A 23,378-nucleotide genomic window follows, 5' to 3' on the forward strand; every position below is an offset into this window, starting at 1 on the left:
CTTTAAACCGCATCCAGCATACAGTTATCCCGTTATCGCGATTATCGCACAGTGAAAAGTTTGCCGCATATTTCGTTTTAGGGAAATTCTTACTTGTGTAAAACAGCTTATGATTGCTCCCAACCTTAATTTTAAGATTTCAAATTGTTTCTTGGTATTAAATCGGTGCTTGTGTTTGTGTGCAACTATCCAAAGCGGCTCCCATAAGAATTATAACAATTTCAGCCATTTAAGCCATATTTAGTGTTTTTCCCTAATCCATTTTCAAGATAACTTTAAAAGCCATTCAGATAGCTTGACAGTCAATTCTGTTTTCTCTTGTGTTTGCTGGGGGAAAGTAGGATTGTTATTTTGTTTTAATTCTGCCATTCCTGAATACCTGCTCTCTCCTCCTATCTCTTTACATTGCCTATTGGGGGGGTTGAGGGGTGTGCAGGGGGAACCTTTAACCACAGTGCTATTATATATATATATATATATATATATATATATATATATATATATATATATATATATATATACACACACACACACACACGTATTATTTCTGTGCTGAATTGTTTTGCTCACTATTACTCCTTGTGTGTATTAAAGAGATTATTCTGGGTTACATCACCCCATTGGTGATTGTTGTATACCCATTAAAACATTGTGTGATTAGCTTGTAATACATAAATAAATATTTTAACTTTGCAAACCAACCTGATTCAGTGTGACCGGGAGGGGGGGGGGGCGTTCCCGGAGAGGGGCGTGATATGAGTGGTACATCGTTCAGAATAAAGAACTTTTAGACAAAATAAATAAGGATTTTAGTTGCGCATTACACGCTAGGCGTTGACTTGGGTGTGTGCCGGATTGAAATCACTTACAGGACAGAGGTGTAGTGTGCCACCAGGACAGCATTCTCATAGTTTAGTTTTTTGGAACAGGGGTTCATATCTTAAATGCAGCCCACACTGTAGTAACTTTGATTGTCAAAAGGGTACCTTTGACCCCTAAACTTGTTCTGTGCCATTGGAGAGCAGGCACTGCAGATCATGCAATTGATGCAGTTGGGCACAGGTGTGCACTATACTTTTGCCATGGAGCTGTAGGAAAGAGGGACTTGGTTAGCAGGTCACCATTTCTGAGATGGATTTACCTGCATCATTTTATTACATAATAAAAATCCAAAAAAGCCAGGGCTTCTGCACACTTGCCCGATGTCAACTCCTCCCAGTGTCTGTGTTCTGAGAGTGAATGTGTGCAGATGGAGATGATGGGTTACCCAATGGTTTCTAAACCCATGCCTATCGGTAACTGAAATACAGACTTACCTATGAAGTCCTGCCCAGCTCTTGCCTCCTCAACTTACCTAACGGCAATGAGTTGATGCTGAATCTTGAACCTTCGCAGTGGTGGGGAAGCCTTGAAACTACCACCCCCAAGACTGGTATTCAATCTTCCCTATAAGTGACCGCCAGGCTTTGCCCCAGCTAAATGACAACGGGTGTAACTGTCAAGCTTAACAATTCAGTGGGCCCAAGACTCCAGATGTGGCACTCCATCATGGCCCAGGAGAGTGTTGTTGTCCTGTTGTGCCCCTGGAAGCAGAGCAACAGGTGATGAGGGCAGTGTTTGTAGCTCATACAGTACTCTAAATTGTGCCAGTGTGGGAGCTCCTGTGGAGTCTTGGTTCCCGCAGTATGTGAGCTGCTCAGGTGGGAGGAGCAGCAGCAGAATGGCTCCCCACATAGGGCAGGCACCTGGGAGCACCCTTGTCAAGGCTGCATCCTTGACGAGCTGTACAGGATTGGGCCATTGCTGCAGAGGGGAAGCTGTTCTGAAGGGCTTTTGGAGGGTGCATGGTCGAAGCTAATGAGTGCAGGGATCATTGGGATGTGTGGTCTTTATCCACTGCACCCATGCAGAATTCCCAAATCCGCACTAGTGAGTGCCTTGGGGCTTGGGCCACTGTTTGCACGTTAGTGCAGAATGGGAGTGGGTTGAGGGTTGTGCTTGTGGCGGTGTATTCCAGTAGTGCTGTTACTGGAAGAAGTGTTTGGCTGCCATTTTGTTTCTTGCACAGGGTTAGTGAGACAGTTGATGATGCCAGGGAACATACTAACTTCTCCCCATACATTGCCGTAGAATGCATAGTGATGTGGGTTTCGGGGTGATGGCCCCCATTTTGTTTGTGCGCCATTACCATAGGGTTGAGGGAATCTAGTATGCTGCAAGAAGTGCTTTCAGCGCAGCAGGACTTTCATGTGCACCCATGGGAGCTCAGTTTTGGTTGCGGGGTCAGCCACAAGGACCGGTATGTTGACTCTGTCTCCCAGTGACTGTACCAAGCACCATCACCGTTCATGCTTGCTTCAGCGCCGCTGATGCATGGGATGGTGTGAGTGAAGAATGTTTTGCCCTTACAAGTGTAAATGCTTGTTGTCCTGACCTCTATTTCTGTGACAATTTAGTTTTGGGTTTTGCCTCATCAGGGAATTTCATTTGCTTTCCTTCGTCAGTGGAATCTGAATTGAACCTGACAATGACAGTCTGATCCTAAGGGGTCTTTTCCAGCAACTGCTTGTCTGCTGTGTGCCTGCTGCATACCTGAGGCTCCCAGTCATGTATTTGCAAGTCGGTAAAAGGCGTCTTGGCCCAACCTTTTCACGTCTAGGTATTGGCTGTTATCTTTTACCATCCTGCTTGTTTTTAAAATTTGTATTGAGGAGAGTTGGGAGTGTTTCACTCGGTTCTCCGTTGTCTGATATTCTGCTTGTCGCTCGCTTTGTTGGCCTCCATATACCTCATTACCTGACCATATACTTTTGGAGACTTGAGTTTCATAGATTGATCCAGTGCCTTTCTTATTGTATGTGTCCAGAGTCATTGCTGTAAACTGGTTTTCCTCCAGTTTGTGGAGCATTAATGAATTCATCTTTTATAACGCGCTTAATACCAGGGGCCCGGCTCTAAGCGCGTGACTGGAACCTGTGGTCTGCATTGCTTCTAAGACAAGCGCGTTGCCCCCGAGCTATCCTCATTGTGTGTTATTCATTAGTTTGATATGCATTCTTGCGTTTGCATGCATATTTTACTCGCCATACTCGCTAAGCCATGGTTTTATTGTCCATGTATTGCTACTTCTGTTTTGAGTATTAATTTGTTAGTGGTAATGACGAGGTTGGGAATTCCCATCGGTACTGTATATTTCAATGTAGGTTACTTCCATGTATGCTGCTACAGGGCATATTTTGTCAGATTGGATGGCACTTGTGGTGTGTTGTACAAATGGGTTCTAGTCTCTGATGCTGTGTGGTACATGTTGGGCGTTGTGACCGGTAATGTGCGTGAATCCCTTGGTTGGAGTTTGATTTTGGCTTTGTTTTAGCATGCATGTGGTTTGGAGACCTCTCTCCCTTTTTCATGAGTACCTAAATGTATCTGTTTTCCATGTTGTGGATCTCGCAAGTTCTTAGACATGTGTTCAACGTGGTTGCTTTCTCGCGTTCATGTTGGTCTTCTATGTGATAGTCTGTTTTGCAAGTTACTTTTGTATCCTTTCATCTGTCGTCTCCTGTGGTGTAGAAGGGTGTGTGTGTGGAGGGTCATCAGTGTTCAGTTCCGGTTTCCATGCTTTTGACTGGTGATGATGCAGCTCTGCACAAGCTTGCAGGCCCCATGCTTTGCCTTTCTCCTTTTCCAGAAGAACAGGTGGTGTGAAGTGTTAGACATGCAAATGCTTGTGGAATTGTGTGTGCATTTTCATAGTCTGTAGATGATGGTTTAACCGTGGTTTGCTATGAAGTGTCTTATTTATACCTGCGCTTGCACCTAAAATCACCAGAAAGACCTCTAAATATGTATGTTAACAAAGACCTGCCCCGTTCCTTCCTCGCCCCTTAACTTTCCTGATGGGCAGCATTCTTCTTCATTTTATGCTTTCTATACATTTCGTCACTCTCTAATAGTGTATTCGCTTGAGCGGACGGGCATTCTCCCTCCCCCGCTTTGCCTCTCCTCCCTGACCCAAAAGAAACCAAAGAGGCATTCAGTTTGGAACTGGGTGAGACAAAAAGGCGGGTCTTGGGCCTGCACCCATATGACAGTTATCAATGGAGCTCACTTTATCGTCACAGTACCTGACCTGAGAAGGTAGTGAGCCAGGTACAAGGTGAATTTGATGAACATTTTGATGAAGTGCCAAGAGAAGGGAGGCACCCTCTTGGTCAGGGGAAGCGAGACATTCCCTCTGGTACTCAGAACATTTCATGCTATATCCCTGTTAGGGTCTAATAACGTCTAGAGGAAGGGAGACGTGGCTCTGGATCAAGAAGATTAACCTTTTCTTTAATTTAGTTTCAAGTGTAAGGGATTGGGAGTAGGTTCATGACACAGGATAGTGACCTGTTTGCATTAAACTGACATTCTGACATTGCCATTAGTATTTGGTTGAGTCAGGGAAAACCCCTCTTAGTCCTAGGGTTTTCCTGCCTTTACCAATAACCATGCCACTCCTGTGTCAGTTTCCAATCTCCACACCCTTACACAATATTTAGTGCTACTATTCAGATTTGAGTTTCAGGTCCCATATATGTTTTAGCAGTGCAGACATTGGCGGAAACGCAAACATCTAAAGGGGAGTTGTGATAGGGTGGCTGAGTTACCAAATTTAGATCCAGAAGACCTAGGTTGTGGTCGTGGCTTCCTCTGCTTACCCAAAATTGGAAGCGTTCATTACTGTTAAGAGGTTGGCATACAGCAGGATGTTTGCTTACATTGGACTCAGTAGCTTGTGAACTTTTTAACTAACAGGGGTCCACCAACGCCTTCTGTCCTTGTAATTGGGTAGAACTCCAGAGGCATGCTGAATGTATCTAGTGTGGTGATGCATATGTATACAGTGTTGAGGGGTCTGTTCCCTTTTTGGTCTTAACACTATGAGCAACAATGAATCTGCGTAACCGTAATAATGCTGAAAGTATACTGGTTGATCATTTGACTAGATAGTAAAAAAACTACATTTTGTGTGTACTTTCCCAAAATGATATGCCATCTGTAGCAATCTGTAAATTTGCCTCACTGATGTGCTTTCTTCTATCACCCAGGCAACAGCGACCAGACGGGATCTCAGGAGAAGCTCCTTCAGGATGGCCAGAGCTCCAGCGGGCGCTCGCCGCGGGATTCTGGCTGCTATGAAAGCAGCGACAACCAAGAGAATGGTAATAGGCGCTTAGACCTTCCCCCCTGTCCATGAGGACCCCTACACTGGCCACTCACACCTCATAGGTTTGCTTCCTTGTTACCTGTAAGTTTGCATATCGCATTCTCCGATTCTGTGTCCGCTCCCGAGCATGTAGACTTTGCCCACTTCGGATCAGGGATGGCTTTAGAGCGCAATTCAGCTTCAAGGGTGCCTCTGCTCTCCAAGGGCAAACGGACTTCAGCACTCTTTCACAATGAAGTTGCACGTTACTAATTGCACTCCACAAGCAGTGGTAGAAGTGTATCGATCAAAGTAGTGGAACTGTGGTCTCAGCAGGGGAGAGGATAGGCAGAAACATATTTCAACATGTTACGGGTGTTGCATCCGGGGCATTGCAATAGTCTAAGTGACCCAGTAGCAAAGGCTCCTCTTACAACTTTACACTAGCAAAAAGACAGGAATGGACAAATCCTCTGTATAGAATGGTGTATTTGCTCATAAAAAGTAGAATAATGGTAAACGGATAAAAATAAAAGTAGTGGAACACCACTCCTGACCGTTCCCGTTCACTTCGATCACTGTGTACAAGTTCTTCATGCTGAAAACGTTTATTGGGAAGGCACGTGCAATGAACATTACCATACATTGAACCAGAGAAAAAACAATTTTTATTTGTACACATGTAAGTGCAATGTTCTGCACAATTTTGCAGTTGTCAAATGCACCTTCATAGGATAGGTTCATAGTACTTTGCATGTAGTGGTCAGTGTGACTACTCACTACCACATATTTAGTTTGTTTACCATCGTTTTGTCAAATTAAATGTTTCAAATTCATGATTGGTGCTCATGACTATGAACACACTTTCCCCATCACATTAGAGATGCTCTTTCTTATTTTGCACTCATGCACTGCGGGTGTTTTTATTCTATCAAATGACAAAATCTGGGTGGGAGAGGGATTGCCAGTAGTTATCCCATCCCTGCTGGACTATAGGTGTACATTGTCATTTCGAGGCTTATCTGTGGGTTTGTTGAATGTGAGGCTGAGAGCAAAGCACTCTCGTGTATGTGTGTTGTACTGAGTGTAGTCTGTTGAAACTACACTTCCCAGCACTCCCTTGGGTATTTCATCATCGTCCAGGCGCTTCAGCGCCGGCACTTCTGGGACATGCCGGTCTTCATCAGTCACAGCGCGTAGCACGGTTGCCAGACATTTGGTCGAAAAAAATTGGTCGACCAGACAAATGGTCGAACCAATTTGGTCGAAAACCAAATGGTCGATTTTTTTATTTTAACCCTTTTTTTTATTTTTTTGGGGGGTCCCCCCCAACCCCCTTTTTTCTCTAAAAACCCCTTTTTTTACTAAACGAAAACCCGAAAAATAAATATATAAATAAAAAAAAATTCGACCATTTGGTTTTCGACCAAATTGCGTCGACCAGTTTTTTTTCGACCAATTGACTGGACACCGCGTAGCACATATATTGATTGGAATCTCCCTGTATCATCTTTCTTTGCAGGTGCTGCTGCTGCTAGGGAAAAGTATACTATTTACTTTGCTTGCATTACGCCGCGCTCGGCTTTTTCAGCTTTCACTTTACTGCCTATGTCCATCACGGCAGTGTCAGTGGCTTACTTAGTCCCTAATTTACAACACTGACTGTGCACATATTATTTCTTGCTCACGAGTGTTTGGGGGCTTATCTGTGTGTTTGTTTAATGCGAGGCTGAGAGCAAAGCACTCTCGTGTATGTGTGTTGTGCTGTGTGTAGTCTGTTGAAACTACACTTCCCAGGACTCCCTTGGGTGTTTCATCATCGTCCAGGCGCTTCAGCGCCGGCGCTTCTAGGACGTGCCGGTCTTCACCGGTCATCGCTGCAGCTCGCCGGCTCGCTGGCTTTCTGCTCCTGCGGGGCTTGTGACAATCTTGCTTGCTTGTCACATCTTCTTAAGCAAGTCGGTCACGCTTTCCTTTCATTTTCACCATGTGCCTGAATAAAACAATGCGCAGGTCCAACACGAAAGGCTCCAAGATAGCACCACTGCTGGTCTTCTCTTTCTCTCCTCAACACACGCTCGTTATATAAACACGGCGTGCAAATTGCGGACTTAACCAATGATCATAAACCAGACTTCTTTGGTATAACCGAAACCTGGCTTAATTCAAACTTGCCCACCCAAGCCACAGTCTCCACACCCAATGACTACACCCTCTTCAGAGCTGATCGTTCACAGGGCAAAGGTGGCGGAGTTGCACTGATGTGCAAATCCAGCCTCGAATGCGATGAAATTCCTCATAGTTCTCCTGTAGGTTGTGAAACATTATGGGTGAAAATAAAAACTTCCCCACACACAACTTTAAACACACTCACTATTTACCGTCCACCCAGAGACATGCCCCTCTTTGAAGAGCAGCTTGGTGATCTGCTGGCTCAAATCTGCACCACTAAGTGCCCTGTTATTGTCATGGGCGATTTCAACCATTGGGCTAATGACCAACAAGACAAAGTGGACACCTTATGGATACCATTTTCTCCTTTGGCCTTACTCAATGGATAAACTCTCCTACGCAAAATAGCGGGCACACCCTTGACTGGCTCATATCACAAAATACTAACATTTTTGACATCTCGGTCACACCATGCATTTGGTCTGACCATTCTCTCATTCAGGCCAAGCTCTCACTACCCTCCGCCCCTCCCAAACTTAACACCCACCCATGCATACAAAAGATGACCCGCAACCTTAAAAATCTAACAGCCCCTAAACTGGCCACGCTGCTGTCATCCAAGATTCAACCCCTAGATAACTTTGTTGACTCTTCTGAACTAGTCAACCATCTGTTACTTAATATTAAAGAAGTAGTCAATGATCTTGCCCCCTTGAAAATGAAGGCTATAAAGACCAAAACCATAAAGAACACTTGGTTCTCTGACGACATTCTCGACGCCAGACCAAAAAAAAGAGCTCTCGAAAGAACTTGGAGGAAGGATCCAAATGACAACACCCTAACTAACTATAAAAAATCCAAACATTATAATGAAAGAATTGTGAATGCACAATCCAGTGCTGGCGAGCTATTTAAAATCCTAGCAGAGTTTCAAGATCAGCATCCACCTTCTAATAAACATCATCAAAGATGGCAATTGGTGTCAGGGCATTCATGATGCTTTCTTATCTAAGATCGACTCACACAAAGAAAAAAATCAAGAAAGCCCTCAGCAATGTAGCACCGGTGCAAACTTCTATAGAAACAATCTTTTCTAACAAAATAGAAAGTACAATCGCTCAATTTTCATTTGCGCACTACACTGAAAATGAAGTCTCTAAAGTTATACAAGATCTCAAAGCCACTTCTTGTCCTGCAGACGACTGTCCTACAAGCATCCTTAAGGAGTCCACTGAAACCTTAGTTCCGTATATTACCAAACTGATACACGTGTTCTTTGACGAGGGTCTGGTACCGGACCTGTTAAAATCTGCATGGATTACACCTTTATTAAAGAAAGAAAATCTTGATCCCACCAACAATGATAACTGTAGGCCCATAACAAATGTGCCTTTTATCCTCAAGATACTAGACAAACTTGCATACCTGCAATTACAGGCCCATGTTGAGAAACATAACATTCTCGGCACCCGACAGTCTGGTTATAGAGCTCGCCATGGGACTGAGACAGCAATGCCCGATCTTAAATCCACCCTGGCTAACATAGCAGATAAAAACCAAGCTGCACTGCTTATGCTACTGGACCTCTCCGCAGCCTTTGACCTGGTTGATCACAGCTTACTGGTGTCAAGGCTCGGAGAGGTCTCCAACTGTTCTGCGATAGCATCTAGATGGATAGCCTCCTTTCTAGGTCCTAGAATGGTAAGGGTATGCGTAGGCAACAATCAATCCTCCCCTATCTCTGACATGTAGAGTTCCACAGGGTTCCTGTCTGTCGCCTATGCTTTTTAATCTGTATATCCGCCCTCTTCTCGACCTCTTAAGCAAATTAGGAGTGCAATATACAAACTACGCTGATGCAACGATGTCGGAATCATCAATAACATATACAAAGCCATACAAGACTGGATGGCCTGCAACTCCCTGGCTTTGAATGATAAAAAGACCAAACTCCTAATAGTGTCATCTAAAAGCACCCAGACTAAACTTGATCCTAACTATGCTAGCTTCCCTATTGCTGATAATATCATTGCCGTCCAAAAGAAAGTCAAGACCCTGGGCGTTGTCCTTGATGAAGAACTATCCATGAAGTCCCACGTCTCAAGCATCAAGTCTAGCTGCGGACTCATTAACAAGCGAATAGGATATATTTGCCCATTTATCACTGAAAAAACTGTACTCTCCTGTCCACGGCACTGATTAATTCTAGATTAGACTACTGTAAAAGTCTTCTATCTGGTACCACAGCTTCCAACATTCAATCTCTACAAGTGGCCCAGAATAACGCTGTGCGTACTATCTTTAACCAATCTCGTCGTACCCACATCTCCACCTTTAGGAAAATACTTCATTGGCTCCCAGTCAAACATCGTATAACACACAAGGTGCTAACTATGACGCACAAATGCCTGAGTCTCAGCAGTCCTATATATCTGTCAGCACGCATTAGTATCAAGTCAAATGAGAGGAATCTTCACTCATCTACTGTGGTCGTCCTCAAACACCCCAGATTCAGGACAGCTAAATTTGGAGATACCACCCTTGATGCTCAGGGTCCCCTTCTTTGGAATACACTACCAGCGCATATATGGCAGATCCAAAGCTATACTGTGTTCAAACGGGCCATAAAAGCTCACCTCTTTAACCTGGAATAACTTGCTTATGATTCTTCCTTCCTCTTCTGCCTCTTGTGTTTGTCTGTTCTTGTCTCGTCTTCATGTGTGCCCTCAGGCCCATGGGCATGTGGCGCGTTACAAAAATTAAAATAAATAAATTAAAATAAATTAAAATAAAAGAGCGGTGGGTGGAGGTGTCTGTGTGAAGCCCTCTTTTAACCAAGAAGTGAAGCTGAGTGTCCCTCTGTGGGTGGGAGGAGGATGCTACATTCCTTGTTCACAACCGATCCCTTGCACACCTTTGTGGTGGGTTTCAGGGTGACCCACAGTCAGCCCAGAAGACGAGATTCAATCTGAAGAAGGCATTTTTTTAAACTTATGGCAATATTCCCCTTACCTCTGCTATGTTGCAGCCCCAAAAGTAGGGATTGTGTGTGTCTGTGTGTGTCAGTGTGTCAGACATGTGAAGAATACTGATAGCAGTCCAGGAGCATTAAATGCATCTCCCACGTGGCCGCGCCATGCAGCCGTGTTCAAACATACAGGCAATAATATCACTCCCAGCATGTCAACATTAAATTGGAATACTGTTTGTATTAAATAGAGAATTAAAACTAACATTCATGTGTTCATTTTAGCTCTCTGCTTCTTTAAATCGAGTTGTCATAACAGCTGATTTTATATTAAATCTCTTTTTGTTACAGTAAAACTGTGTGTTTTTTGAGTGTGGATTTTTATCCGTTAACTTGGCAGAAAGATTTCATAGGAGTTGGAGAAACCAGAGTATGTGGCTGGCTGCACCCTGGCAGTCGGCATTGCTGCACCATTTGTGGTTGCATCATGGAGTGTAATATGAAGGAAAAACTACAAAACGTACTGAACCGGATTCATAATTAATCCATAGACGGAATTGCTTTTCCGTTCAAAGTCTTCCCCTCCCATGCATGCAGATCTTTTGGCGATCCCCATTTTGTCCGTGGTACGGCACAAATGCAACGACTTTAAGCAATTAGGATTTGCTCTTCCAGGGAGCCATTTTGAGACGTTGAACCACGCGCTGACATGTGTCCCCCAGATACGAACTAGCATAGCCTTTCATGATTCTGAAGACCGACCTACTGCGTTCAGCAAGCTGAATGTTTCTGCTTTGAGTTATCTGTGGTGTTTGGCCGGAACTACAGAAGAAAATCACGCCTGGTTTGTTTTCCTTGTGCCTCCGACTGAAGAAAGACTGTGCTGAGACTTCAAGAGTGGCTATAGAAGCTGCCATCCTCTCACATCTGGAGCGTTTCTGGCCTTGAAAGACATCCTTTCTATGCTCTGCTTATAGTCTTTTTAAATTGTTGCCAAAAAGGAACTAGAGTTGACACATGTATTTGATGGGGAAATATATTTGTGTGTGTATATAAGGTTGATTTTAGTGCATTTTCCTTGATTAGTTCCAGTGAGATGAAGATCCATTTTTATTTAGCATTCAGCGGTGTATTTTTTTGGTGTTGTCCAATTGTTTATTGTAAGGGATCACGTGTGTAGGTGCCAATAAGATAAAGGCTGCTAATTCCTCAGGCTTCCAAGAGCCCAGCGTATCATAGATACGCTGGCTTCTTGGAAGACTGAGGAACGCAGTACGATTTTGATTTTTTGTTAACATTTTGAGTTTTTTGCTTATTAGCAAACTTCATCATATCTTCATACCACCCCTTACGATTTAAAGATGAACAAACTTTGAAATTCCCCTTGCGCTGCAATAGTGCAGCGAAACATGCGTCCAGGTTCCCTTTTGCCCTCTTAATAAACATTTTCAAATGCAACAATTGGACAACACCAATATAATACTCCTTGGACTGCAAAATCAACTAGATCTTCAACTCATTTGAACTGCAGGCAGCCGGCGCGAGGTGAGGAAGCCCATCCGGGCACGCCGCCTATTTTTCGGGCGCCAACTGGGCCCCCAGGCCCTCCGAGCGTCCCTCTCCCACCCGCACCCTCTTCCTGATTCCCGCCTCCCAACCCGCCCATCCCCGCTCTGATTGGGCCGTGAGCCCAGGTTGAAAGGGTCTAGCGACCCTCCTCGCACCGGCCCCTGCATTCACTGCAGGCAGCCGGCGCGAGGTGAGGAAGCCCATCCGGGCATGCCGCCTATTTTTCGGGCGCCAACTGGGCCCCCAGGCCCTCCGAGCGTCCCTTCCCACCCCGCACCCTCTTCCTGATTCCCGCTCCCCTCCCGCCTCCCAACCCGCCCATCCCCGCTCTGATTGGGCCGTGAGCCCAGGTTGAAAGGGTCTAGCGACCCTCCTCGCACCGGCCCCTGCATTCACTGCAGGCAGCCGGCGCGAGGTGAGGAAGCCCATCCGGGCATGCCGCCTATTTTTCGGGCGCCAACTGGGCCCCCAGGCCCTCCGAGCGTCCCTCTCCCACCCCGCACCCTCTTCCACCCCGCACCCTCTTCCTGATTCCCGCTCCCGCCTCCCAACCCGCCCATCCCCGCTCTGATTGGGCCGTGAGCCCAGGTTGAAAGGGTCTAGCGACCCTCCTCGCACCGGCCCCTGCATTCACTGCAGGCAGCCGGCGTGAGGTGAGGAAGCCCATCCGGGCATGCCGCCTATTTTTCGGGCGCCAACTGGGCCCCCAGGCCCTCCGAGCATCCCTCTCCCACCCCGCACCCTCTTCCTGATTCCCGCTCCCCTCCCGCCTCCCAACCCGCCCATCCCCGCTCTGATTGGGCCGTGAGCCCAGGTTGAAAGGGTCTAGCGACCCTCCTCGCACCGGCCCCTGCATTCACTGCAGGCAGCCGGCGTGAGGTGAGGAAGCCCATCCGGGCATGCCGCCTATTTTTCGGGCGCCAACTGCGCCCCCAGGCCCTCCGAGCGTCCCTCTCCCACCCCGCACCCTCTTCCTGATTCCCGCTCCCCTCCCGCCTCCCAACCCGCCCATCCCCGCTCTGATTGGGCCGTGAGCCCAGGTTGAAAGGGTCTAGCGACCCTCCTCGCACCGGCCCCTGCATTCACTGCAGGCAGCTGGCGCGAGGTGAGGAAGCCCATCCGGGCATGCCGCCTATTTTTCGGGCGCCAACTGGGCCCCCAGGGCCTCCGAGCGTCCCTCTCCCACCCCGCACCCTCTTCCTGATTCCCGCTCCCCTCCCGCCTCCCAACCCGCCCATCCCCGCTCTGATTGGGCCGTGAGCCCAGGTTGAAAGGGTCTAGCGACCCTCCTCGCACCGGCACCTGCATTCACTGCAGGCAGCCGGCGCGAGGTGAGGAAGCCCATCCGGGCATGCCGCCTATTTTTCGGGCGCCAACTGGGCCCCCAGGCCCTCCGAGCGTCCCTCTCCCACCCCGCACCCTCTTCCTGATTCCCGCTCCCCTCCCGCCTCCCAACCCGCCCATCCCCGCTCATCCCCGCTCTGATTGGGCCGTGAGCCCAGGTTGAAAGGGTCTAGCGACCCTCCTCGCACCGGCCCCTGCATTCACTGCAGGCAGCCGGCGCGAGGTGAGGAAGCCCATCCGGGCACGTTTTCGGGCGCCAACTGGGCCCCCAGGCCCTCCGAGCGTCCCTCTCCCACCCGCACCCTCTTCCTGATTCCCGCCTCCCAACCCGCCCATCCCCGCTCTGATTGGGCCGTGAGCCCTTCATCACTTGTCCTCCCAGGGCAGCCCTCTGCCCGGCAGCCTCGAGGCCAAGGGCGGCTCCAACAGAGGCGGCTCCAGAAAGTGTCTGCAGGTGTCCGCAGGGGACGCCAAGGAAGCCAGCAACCAACTGACACCAACAAAAACCGTGAGTGTGGCATGGGTGGGGAGTAGAGCAATCACTCTACTCCAGAAAGTTCCTGCCACTCTAACTTAGCTATCAATGGCCTAGACTGCTACAGACCTGCACCATGCATTATTAGAGAGATGTGACCACCAGCCCAAACCTATTAATGGCGGGACATCAAACACTGCCTGCAGTATAATGCTAACCATACCACGAGTGAACCACAAAGACGAGCCTGCGCCAAATCTAGACAGAAACATGATTGTTAGCATGGATTCTCAAGTTTTATGAATCCTAGCATGTCCACACTTAGATAGAATTGTGATTGTTAGCATGTCCACATTTGGATAGAATTGTGAATGTTAGCATGCCCGCTCTCAGATGGAATTGTGAATACTGGCATATCCACACCTAGATAGAATTGTGAATGTTAGCATGTCCACACTTAGACAGAATTGTGAATGTTGGCATGTCCACTCTTGGATGGAGTTGTGAAAATTAGCATGTCCTCATTTGGATAGAATTGTGAATGTTAGCATGTCCACACTTAGACAGAATTGTGATTGTTAGCATGTCCACATTTGGATAGAATTGTGAATGTTAGCATGCCCGCGCTCAGATGGAATTGTGAATACTGGCTTATCCACACCTAGATAGAATTGTGAATGTTAGCATGTCCACACTTAGACAGAATTGTGAATGTTAGCATGTCCACTCTTGGATGGAGTTGTGAAAGTTAGCATGTCCTCATTTGAATAGAATTGTGAAAGTTAGCATGTCCACACTTGGATAGAATTGTGAATGTTAGCATGCCCACTCTCAGATGGAATTGTGAACACTGGCATGTCCACACCTAGATAGAATTGTGATTGTTAGCACGTCCACATTTGGATAGAATTGTGAATGTTAGCATGCCCACTCTCAGATGGAATTGTGAATACTGGCATGTCCACACCTAGATAGAATTGTGAATGTTAGCATGTCCACACTTAGACAGAATTGTAAATGTTAGCATGCCCACTCTCAAATGGAATTGTGAATGTTAGCATGTCCACACTTGGATAGAATTGTGAATGTTAGCATATCCACACTTAGATGGAGTTGTTAATATCCGCCTGCGTCGCATCTAGATGGAATTATAAATGTTAACATGTGAAAGATGCATTAAGAAAGCGTGCCCTATAGCCTCTCCATAAATTTAGAAATGTGCCCAATAGCCTGTCTGGTAAACTGAATTTAGAAGTGTACCCAAGATCCTCTGTGACAGTTGCATTTAGAAGTGTGCCCAATAGACACTCTGGAAAGTTGCATCTAGAAGTGTGCCCAATAACCTCGCTATGAATTTAGTAGGGTTCCCAATAGACACTCTATGAAAGTTGCATTTAGAAGTATGTCCATTATCCCCTCAGTGAAATTTAGAAGTGTACCCATAGCCTCCCTGAGAGTTGCATTTAGAAATGTGCCCAATAGTCTCTCTAGTAAATTGAATTTAGAAGTGTTCCCAACACCCTCTCTGGAAAAGCCTCTCTGAAAAACTGACTTAATAGTGCGCCCAGTAGCCTCTCCGTAGAAAATGGAATTTAGAAATGCGCCCAATAGCATAGCTGTGAAGGTTGCATTTTAGAAGTGTAACCAATACCCTCTGTGAAAGTTGATTATAGAAGTGCATCCAATAGACGCTCTGTAAAGTTGAATTTAGAAGTATTCCCAATTACATCTATGAAAGTTGACTATAGAAATGTATCCTATAGACACTCTTGAAAGTTGCATTTAGAAGTGTGCCCAATAGTCTCTCTGTTAAATTGAATTTAGAAGTGTTCCCAACACCCTCTCTGGAAAAGCCTCTCTGAAAATTGACTTAATAGTGCGCCCAGAATCCACTACGTAGAAAATTGAATTTAGAATTGCGCCCAATAGCGTCGCTATGAAGGTTGCATTTAGAAGTGCAACCAATACCCTCTGTGAAAGTTGATTATAGAAGTGTATCCAATAGACGCTCTGTAAAGTTGAATTTAGAAGTGTCCCCAATAGCATCTGTGAAAGTTGACTATAGAACTGTATCCTATAGACACTCTGGAAAGTTTCATTTATAAGTGTGCCCAATAGCCTCTAGTAAACTGAATCTAGAAGTATGCCCAATAGCCTCTCTGTGGAAAACTGTATTTAGAAATACGCCCAGTACCCTCTCTGGGAAAGTTGCAATTAGAAGTGTGCTCAGTGAAAGAGCATATAACCGATCATACCACACCACCATGCTTACTCTCTCCTTACATCACCACTCAACTAGAACACAGAGATACTATGACACCATTCGGTATAACTGTTCTCATACCAACATTCCGCCGCTTACTCCACATCATTCTATGTAATCACTGCTGGTTCCACACCCCCAGCCAGGCGTTTTCCTCAGGCCTAACGCAGCCACATCCGTTCCGGATAAATCCTGCCAGAACGAACACATTCTCCTGATCTCTCAACCACCACACCTACCGCTAAGAAGCAGCTATTACACGAGTACCGCACGAGCTGCACACATACCCGGTGCTCACACGCACCTTTTGACTCTCCCTACTCTCTCTACTGATCTGAACTTCGGTTCCCAAGGGCGTTCAACCTACAAGCGCCTTCAGACCATACCAATGGTATATAAGGCGCTATATAAGTGCAAAATAACAATAACAATAATTGAGCAATATTCTCTAAAAGCAAGCTTCACAATTCCAATGATGATATTCATTTTGGAATCAGTGCAAATCCAAACCCCCGACTTTGCATGTCTGTCTTTATGCGTCTTTTATATTCCTCGGCTGTACATCTTGCGCTCGATCTGCATCTCAAGCAGAAACCTGAAGAAGTGCAACCATTTGAATCTTCCCAAATGGGGTCATTTCAAGGTTTGACTGTTAAGTCATTAGGCTACTTTTCTTTTAGTGGTACTATTATGTGCTACTCCTTTGCAGTTCTAGTTCTTTATTTATGCCTCTGGAGGACTGAGAGCAGAGTGATCCGTACGGGAAGGTTGAGTACAAATAGAGAGCAGTACAGGGTAAAACCTTCATCTTGAAGACATCTGATGATGTGCCTTCTGGGGTTTGTGGTCAGATATCAATTAGTCTCACCCTTGTGCACACTTTGATGCACAATATCTACTGTGAAAAGATTGTGGCGCCAAAGCCTGCAGTAAATGTTCTATTTGCAGGCCATAGCAGTGAGAAAACCTTAAAGTTATTGCATCCCTGATTTGTTCTTGGAACATATTAAAGCCCAGTAAAGCGCTAATCACAGCAGTCAGAGGGAAAAACATTCAAAAGACTCCAGAAACAGGGAATAAATAGGTTCCTGCGATCTATGATGTAGGTGTGCAGAAATTACTCAGGAACTTATGTCATCACCTGCGATGATGGAAATCACCCACAGTGAGAACCATTCTTCACAATGTTTTTATAACTTGATGACAGAAGCTGGCTCCAACTGCCGAGGGTGTCCTTGGGCTTCTGGCATCTTGACACTCAACCACAAACGGATGCCTCCGATAACTTTACATTTGGTTCCTGGTTGTGCTGTTTCTTTGGGAAGAATACCTGCAACAGCACTGGTCCTAGTGGCAAACTCATTGCAAGTAGCGTGGACACCAGGCCATTTTTTAGGTCTTGGATGAATTAGTTTAAGGGTGACTCGCATCGCTACGACCCATCTTCCCGTGTAGACTATGTTCTCGAGAATTTGTAATATGAGCTTCTTCTACTTGGGAACAGAGACATGCATCACTTTGTTGTCTTGTAAGTAGGCAACTATGAACTGTAGTCTTGGGCCCACTCCATCCATGGGTTTTATGGAAACGGGTTTAGTAACCTACTACCTATGTACTCCTTACTTTGTCATTTTTTGACGCTTTTTATTCTGTCTTTGGTCATAGTCTTTATTTGAGGATTCAGCTCCACCCCCGGGTGGTCTTATGTTTCACTTGATCCAATTTCTCAAATGCTTTTTCTTGCCCTTCATTCTCACAGCGGGATTGCACCGACCAAGAATGCTTGACTCACTAATGCATCATTTAGTACACCACTTCCAACTGATTTACTACCTCTGATAAGTAATGGCATCCATTTTGTCCAACATTTAGGTGATCAATTTAGCAGCTGAGGAGCGCAAGATCATAGAGTTTCGCCATGCCCGTATTTGCCTCCATTGAAATGGAGATGCACCCCTTAAGACTCAATCGCATTTCTCTGGAGATCCACCGCCCTTGTTCTTGTGAAGTAGTAATAAGAATTGTGTCTACGCACTATCCTAGATTGTCTTATTAATTACACTCAGCAGAAGTTAGTAACATCAATTGGCAACCAGAGTGGAACGCTGTCTTCGGAGTAGCCTATTCATATCCTGTCTTCCAGGCAGTATTCTGGCTGTTATCCATTTCAAGAATCCTGTTAGTTTTATTGGCATCCAATGTCCAATTCAAGTACTTTCATTTTACTTCTTTCCTCCCGCTCATCCGGGCTTTTTGCCTCTACCCTCCTCTCATATGAGCATTTTCATTTAGTTCCCTCTTCTTTAGCTTCCCATCTATTCATTATTCAAAAATAATAGTGGGCTGTTTCTCTCCTGTTGTTCTATGCTTGTTAATTTTAGGAGCCGCTAATCTCTGTTGAATTACTTCTTTCCCAGGAATGATTCCCTGTTCCTTCCACACCCTGTTATTTCTCTCACTGAGCCTGTCTTGCCACTCAACCTCTTCTCCTTCTATTCTCCTTCCTCCTACTCCACCCACCGTCTACCATCGCTCTCTTTTACTGTCTTTCCCTCTCTCTACTACTTCTCTGATGTTCCTCCCGCTAAGGTCTACCTCCATCCTCCGATCTTACTCCTTACTACTACTTCTCCCTCTACACACCACTACTACTCTCCCCTAACTTCACCACTACTAATCTTCGGTTGCAGTACGTCTTCCTCTCAACAACCAATACGTTACCGCCTGTATGATTCCCCCTCCGCGCTCTTCTGCAACGTCCTGGCCAGTATCATGCGAGAAAGGTATTGGCTGTTTGCCGGTGGCTCTGTATGTACGCAGGCTGGCACTACAAGATGTGTTACATGATTTGAGCCCTCCCAATTGCCACCTCCCCCCTCTGGGGTAAGATTGGCACTAGCTTCCGCCTGGTTATTCCTCCCACCGCGGACTGAGATGGGTCCCCCATGCCCTCTTTTCACAAGGTTAAGCTATTGACCTTACCACAGTCGTCCGCCACTAAGATAGCACAACTACTAAAGCACTCACTTCCAATATTAGTGTGCACCCTGGGGTCACAGAGTCAAATCGAATTAGGGCCGATCCGGCACTTCATTCTTCTGAGGTCAATAAATACAGTGCAGCTGAGCTGGGTAATAACGCATTATCAGCTATGCGCATCAATTCAGTTCGCGATATGCACAACATAAAAGGTATATATGACTGTTTTAATAGTATTACCATAACCAGCTGAAGAGTATGGTACATTGAATAAGTTTTTAACAACAAAAATAAAAATAAAAGTTTTTAACAATAAATGTTTTTGTCAAGACTGCAAAACGAAATTAAGGTAAATATTTGTGTTTTGGTTCCATTCCACTGGCAATTGTGTATGGAAAAATGCATTTATGCATTTAATCATGATTGCTACTTTGCCAATGCTCTGAGATAAGTCAGAAGGCTCACTAAGGATGTGAATTGTTAAAAGCTTTGCAAGTGCAGCTTCTTTTAACACAAAGCATCCATAAATTCATCAAGGTTGGGGATCGCCTGAGAAATCAACAGACATCAAGTTGATCGCCCTTCCCTGAGTACAAATTAGAATTAGGCAATTTGAGTGTGTGCATTGCCTACTGTTTTTTATTCCGAATAAATATAGTGAACGTGGCTTTCATGCATTTTTTGTATAGTGTATAGTGTGATCTGGTAGTTAATTTGCAAAATTATTTCTTTTAATTTAGGCAAGAATCTTAAGAACTGCACCTTGCCTTCAAAATCCTGCACGCAGCAAGACTTTAACCAAATTCAACGAGCAAATTATCCAACCTTGCCTCTGACCAAGTCTGTAGAAGCATTGCAGCAAGCTGAAAAGGAAAAGCGGTTAAAAAGCCGCCCGGCTCCCACGGTCTTATTCAGCCCGTGGAACAACGTGGAACGTAGAAGCCTGCCAATGTCAACCTGTCGGAGCTGTGAGTCCCTTAGTGGAACCAAGAGCGTGGGTAAATTGTATCGTTCCCACTCACTGGGGGCCTTGCAAGGGGAATCTGGCAAAGACTTGAAGGACCTAGGAATGAAGCTGCTTAGCTTTCCCCAGAAGAGGTTGGAAAAGGCCAGTCCACATGCCCTGATCAGTGGTTGCGTGCAAGAAAAGGGTATTTGTGAGCCAGGCAAGCCATCTGATGTCGCTGCTAAGGACAGTTTTTTGACAGAGATTAATGCTCGGTGCTTGACAAATAACTGCGAGTCCCAGGCTCTTCCAGCGAGGACACTGCCGGATGCTCCCAGAATTAAACAACAGGATTCAAGAAGCATTCATAAGATGGAGGACAAAATGCAACCCAAAAATCCTTCCCAGCCCCCACCAGTGCCGGCTAAGAAAAGCCGCGAGTTCCTTGCAAACGGACTGCATCATCTCTCAATTCACATACCTTCGAACGTGGAAGCTCCAGGCCTGCCCATTAAAAGGAATAGTCCAATGAGCCCGAAAGACTACCGCTTTGCACCGGTCTACAGCCCATGCTCAGACCAGGAGCCCTGTACTTCTCCCAACTCGCAGCCACCTTGGCTGTCGGACATCCCAGAGACCCACGGTGCCCCCCAGCATGTAGTAAAGCTCGGCCCGGTTTCTGCAAGGAAGATCTTGTGTTCAAAGGAGATGGACCAGGAAATCATGATAGAAAGAAAGTTGCACAACGAAGGAATTGACCTCACAGAGGATCCGTACTCGGATAAGGTATGACATCTCACTGCCTGAAAATTCACATATTCACTTTCTGTGGTATCATTTTGATTTTAAGTTACATGCTATTTCATAGAAAGAAAATTCCTCTTGTGTGAAACGAGCTCGAAGTCTGCTTATGCCTTCTACCATTTGTTTCTTTGCAATGTTTCACAGGAGCCTTTTTGGGGAACTTCTGAAGATGTTTTTGCTTATTAATATATTTAAAGATATGGGGTTATTGCCCTTCAATACCTGACTCCTCCGGCATCTAATTGCCAGACTGGTGTGCTGTAGCACTTTGAAGCGTCCTCTATGCACTAGATGGAATTACCAATAAGTATCTCGGACCAAATCATCGGACAGACCAAAGAAAGATGGCAAAATACTGCTTTAATCTCATTGAAAGGAAGAGGGAGTTGTACAGTTATCAAAATAGATGCTTGCATAATCACACTTCCTCTTGTGTATACAGAGTTCATATATGTTTTTGTACATCATCTATGACGTCATCCTATGTGGCATCTATGTGGCATTTTACAAAACCTATTAACGGGAGGGATTGGTTAAGGGGAACATATCTACTGTATACGGGTTAGTACTTCATTGGCTGTCCCTTATCTGTAGGACACGCCCCGAGCTACTTCTACATACGTAATATACTGATTACAGCAAAGAATCTGCTGCAGGTTGGTAACTGCAACATTGTATGTGAAAGTGCGTGGCAGGTCTTATGATTGGTTGGCATCCCCATCCAACCTTGGACTTTCAGCTTGTTTAGCAGCACGTGAGTAGAAGTGAAACCTGGTTCTCGAGATGATCAATGCATTTCTTGTTTAACCAATTAGTCCATCATGGACAAGGCCTTCTGTTTGTAGTTGACCTTGTAGTTTGCTCACTGTTCTGCAACATTGAGGGGGTATGAACAGACCAGTATCTCAATTTGGGTTTTAATGAATAGATGTTTTCGACTTCTGAGTCACATGTTAGAAGACCATGATTTTGTCCATTTCAACCTCTTATTTAGGACTGTTTGATTTTATTAAACGGGGTGCCATTACCCTCTCTGGCCTTTAGAGACTTGCTCACTCCCTCTCACATAGGCGTTTTCCCTCGTGACTGTTCAGTACTTGCCACTTGCGAATGTCCTTGTTTCTCCTAATCTTAGCAGAACTGTCTTGCACATGTGGTCCATTCCTTCGACTCCCTTTGTGTCTTGCACCCATCTCTCGAAATAGCCGTCTTGATCCTTGTATGTGTACCTCTTTTCAGCAAGCTTCTATGTCTCTTTTCTACCTTGCGTTACAGCCTATTTACAGTTATTGATTCAGCGCGTTATTTCATCTTCTTACATTCATGATTACTTTGTCTTTAGGTACATGTTTCTCTTTGTGCTTCAGTTACATTGTCCATTTTAAGTATTTTCATATTGTTTCTGCATAGGTTCATAATATCCTTTATGACACGATTCTGTCATCTTAAGACTTCGTTTTAGAGTTCATCCATATTACTCATAATCGCATCCTGGCATCTTGGTCGTGGACAGTAGCATTCTTCCACTGTCTCAACAGAAGTGGATCTTCTGAATGGCTGTCTGAGTGCATATCGTCTTTCTTACAATCGACACGGTATGGACATGTTGTATAAACTCGTGCATGGGTTCCCAACTGTAGCTCTTCGTTCGTCTGCTACTCAAATAAGATGGTGGTGAGGCGGCAGGGACTAGAGGAGAGGCATCCATCCACCTGCTCCTCTACATTCGGGATTGAACCTAGGCAGCACAGCATCATCTTGTTCCCAAGTGGAGTGTGTTACTCGAGCTATCCTCCCGGCCAAATTTGACAACGTGGATTGAAAAAAAGTTGCCAGAACTTTGGATGTTAAACCCTGTGCTCATGGTATAAGGACATCTTTCTACCGTTAGGCAGGTAGGTTATCCTTGAGTCACCTACTGGTATCCATGCTTAAGAAGTCACGTTCGGCTCATAGGTGGTGTGAAGGCAAGCCGTGAATTCAGGGTAACGCACTATCCCTTTGAATAAAGGCATGCAGAGATAATATGAACCTATACTCTATATCTTGTAAAAAGTAGGTAAGTACTTTGTTGCAGGATACAGGCACCGAAAGCACTTTGACGTATTCTCACCGAGCATTGTCCATTAAAGGCATTTGTTGCATAGTTTGACAGTTTATACCCCAGGGGTACCTTAGGACTTGTGCTAGGTCAGCAGCAGGAGTTTGGGTGATGCAGCAGTGGCTCTGGTAGTGACAGTCTGTGGGGCCACTGGTGATGCTGCTGCGCTGAAGAGGAGCGGAGCGGCTGGAGCTGGGGTATGGTGCACTGAAGGCCCAGCCCTGTTGCTGAGGAGCTAGGCAGTCACTAGTGGAGGCAGTTTAGGTATGAGATGTACTCCTCGGATGTCCTGCATTGCTTTAATGTTCCTTGTTCTGCTGGTGATTCTTCCTTTTGGGTAGTAACCACAGGCCTGGGGCTTTCTGTGTCTTTGCTTCCGCCTCTTTGTGCCGAGTACACGAGGGAAAGGACAGCAGGGCTTTCCTAGGAGCAGGCGAGCCGTGAGTTGCTCGTCTGCCAGATGAATGCAAGGGATGACCTTGTGTTCTGGAGTCTGGTTGGTGGAAGTCCATTGTCTACAGATACTAGCTAGAGCGGCTCTGCCAGAACAGTTCTTGGTAGAGTGGTGG

The 23,378-nt window shown here is 45.7% G+C and overlaps 1 protein-coding gene across 5 annotated transcripts in view; it reads left to right on the plus strand.

Annotated features, from left to right (window-relative positions):
- The window catches only part of SASH1 (SAM and SH3 domain containing 1), a 673,306-nt gene that overhangs the window by 621,382 nt on the left and 28,546 nt on the right, over positions 1–23,378 (plus strand). For all 5 annotated transcript variants that reach the window (XM_069606667.1, XM_069606665.1, XM_069606666.1 and 2 more), the window contains 2 exons: positions 5,091–5,204; positions 19,699–20,690. In XM_069606667.1, the coding sequence (XP_069462768.1) occupies positions 5,091–5,204; positions 19,699–20,690 (1,106 nt within the window). The remainder of the gene's footprint in view (positions 1–5,090; positions 5,205–19,698; positions 20,691–23,378) is intronic.

Source organism: Ambystoma mexicanum, chromosome 4p (genome assembly GCF_040938575.1).
Source record: "Ambystoma mexicanum isolate Mex_15411 chromosome 4p, UKY_AmexF1_1, whole genome shotgun sequence".
NCBI lineage: Eukaryota > Metazoa > Chordata > Amphibia > Caudata > Ambystomatidae > Ambystoma > Ambystoma mexicanum.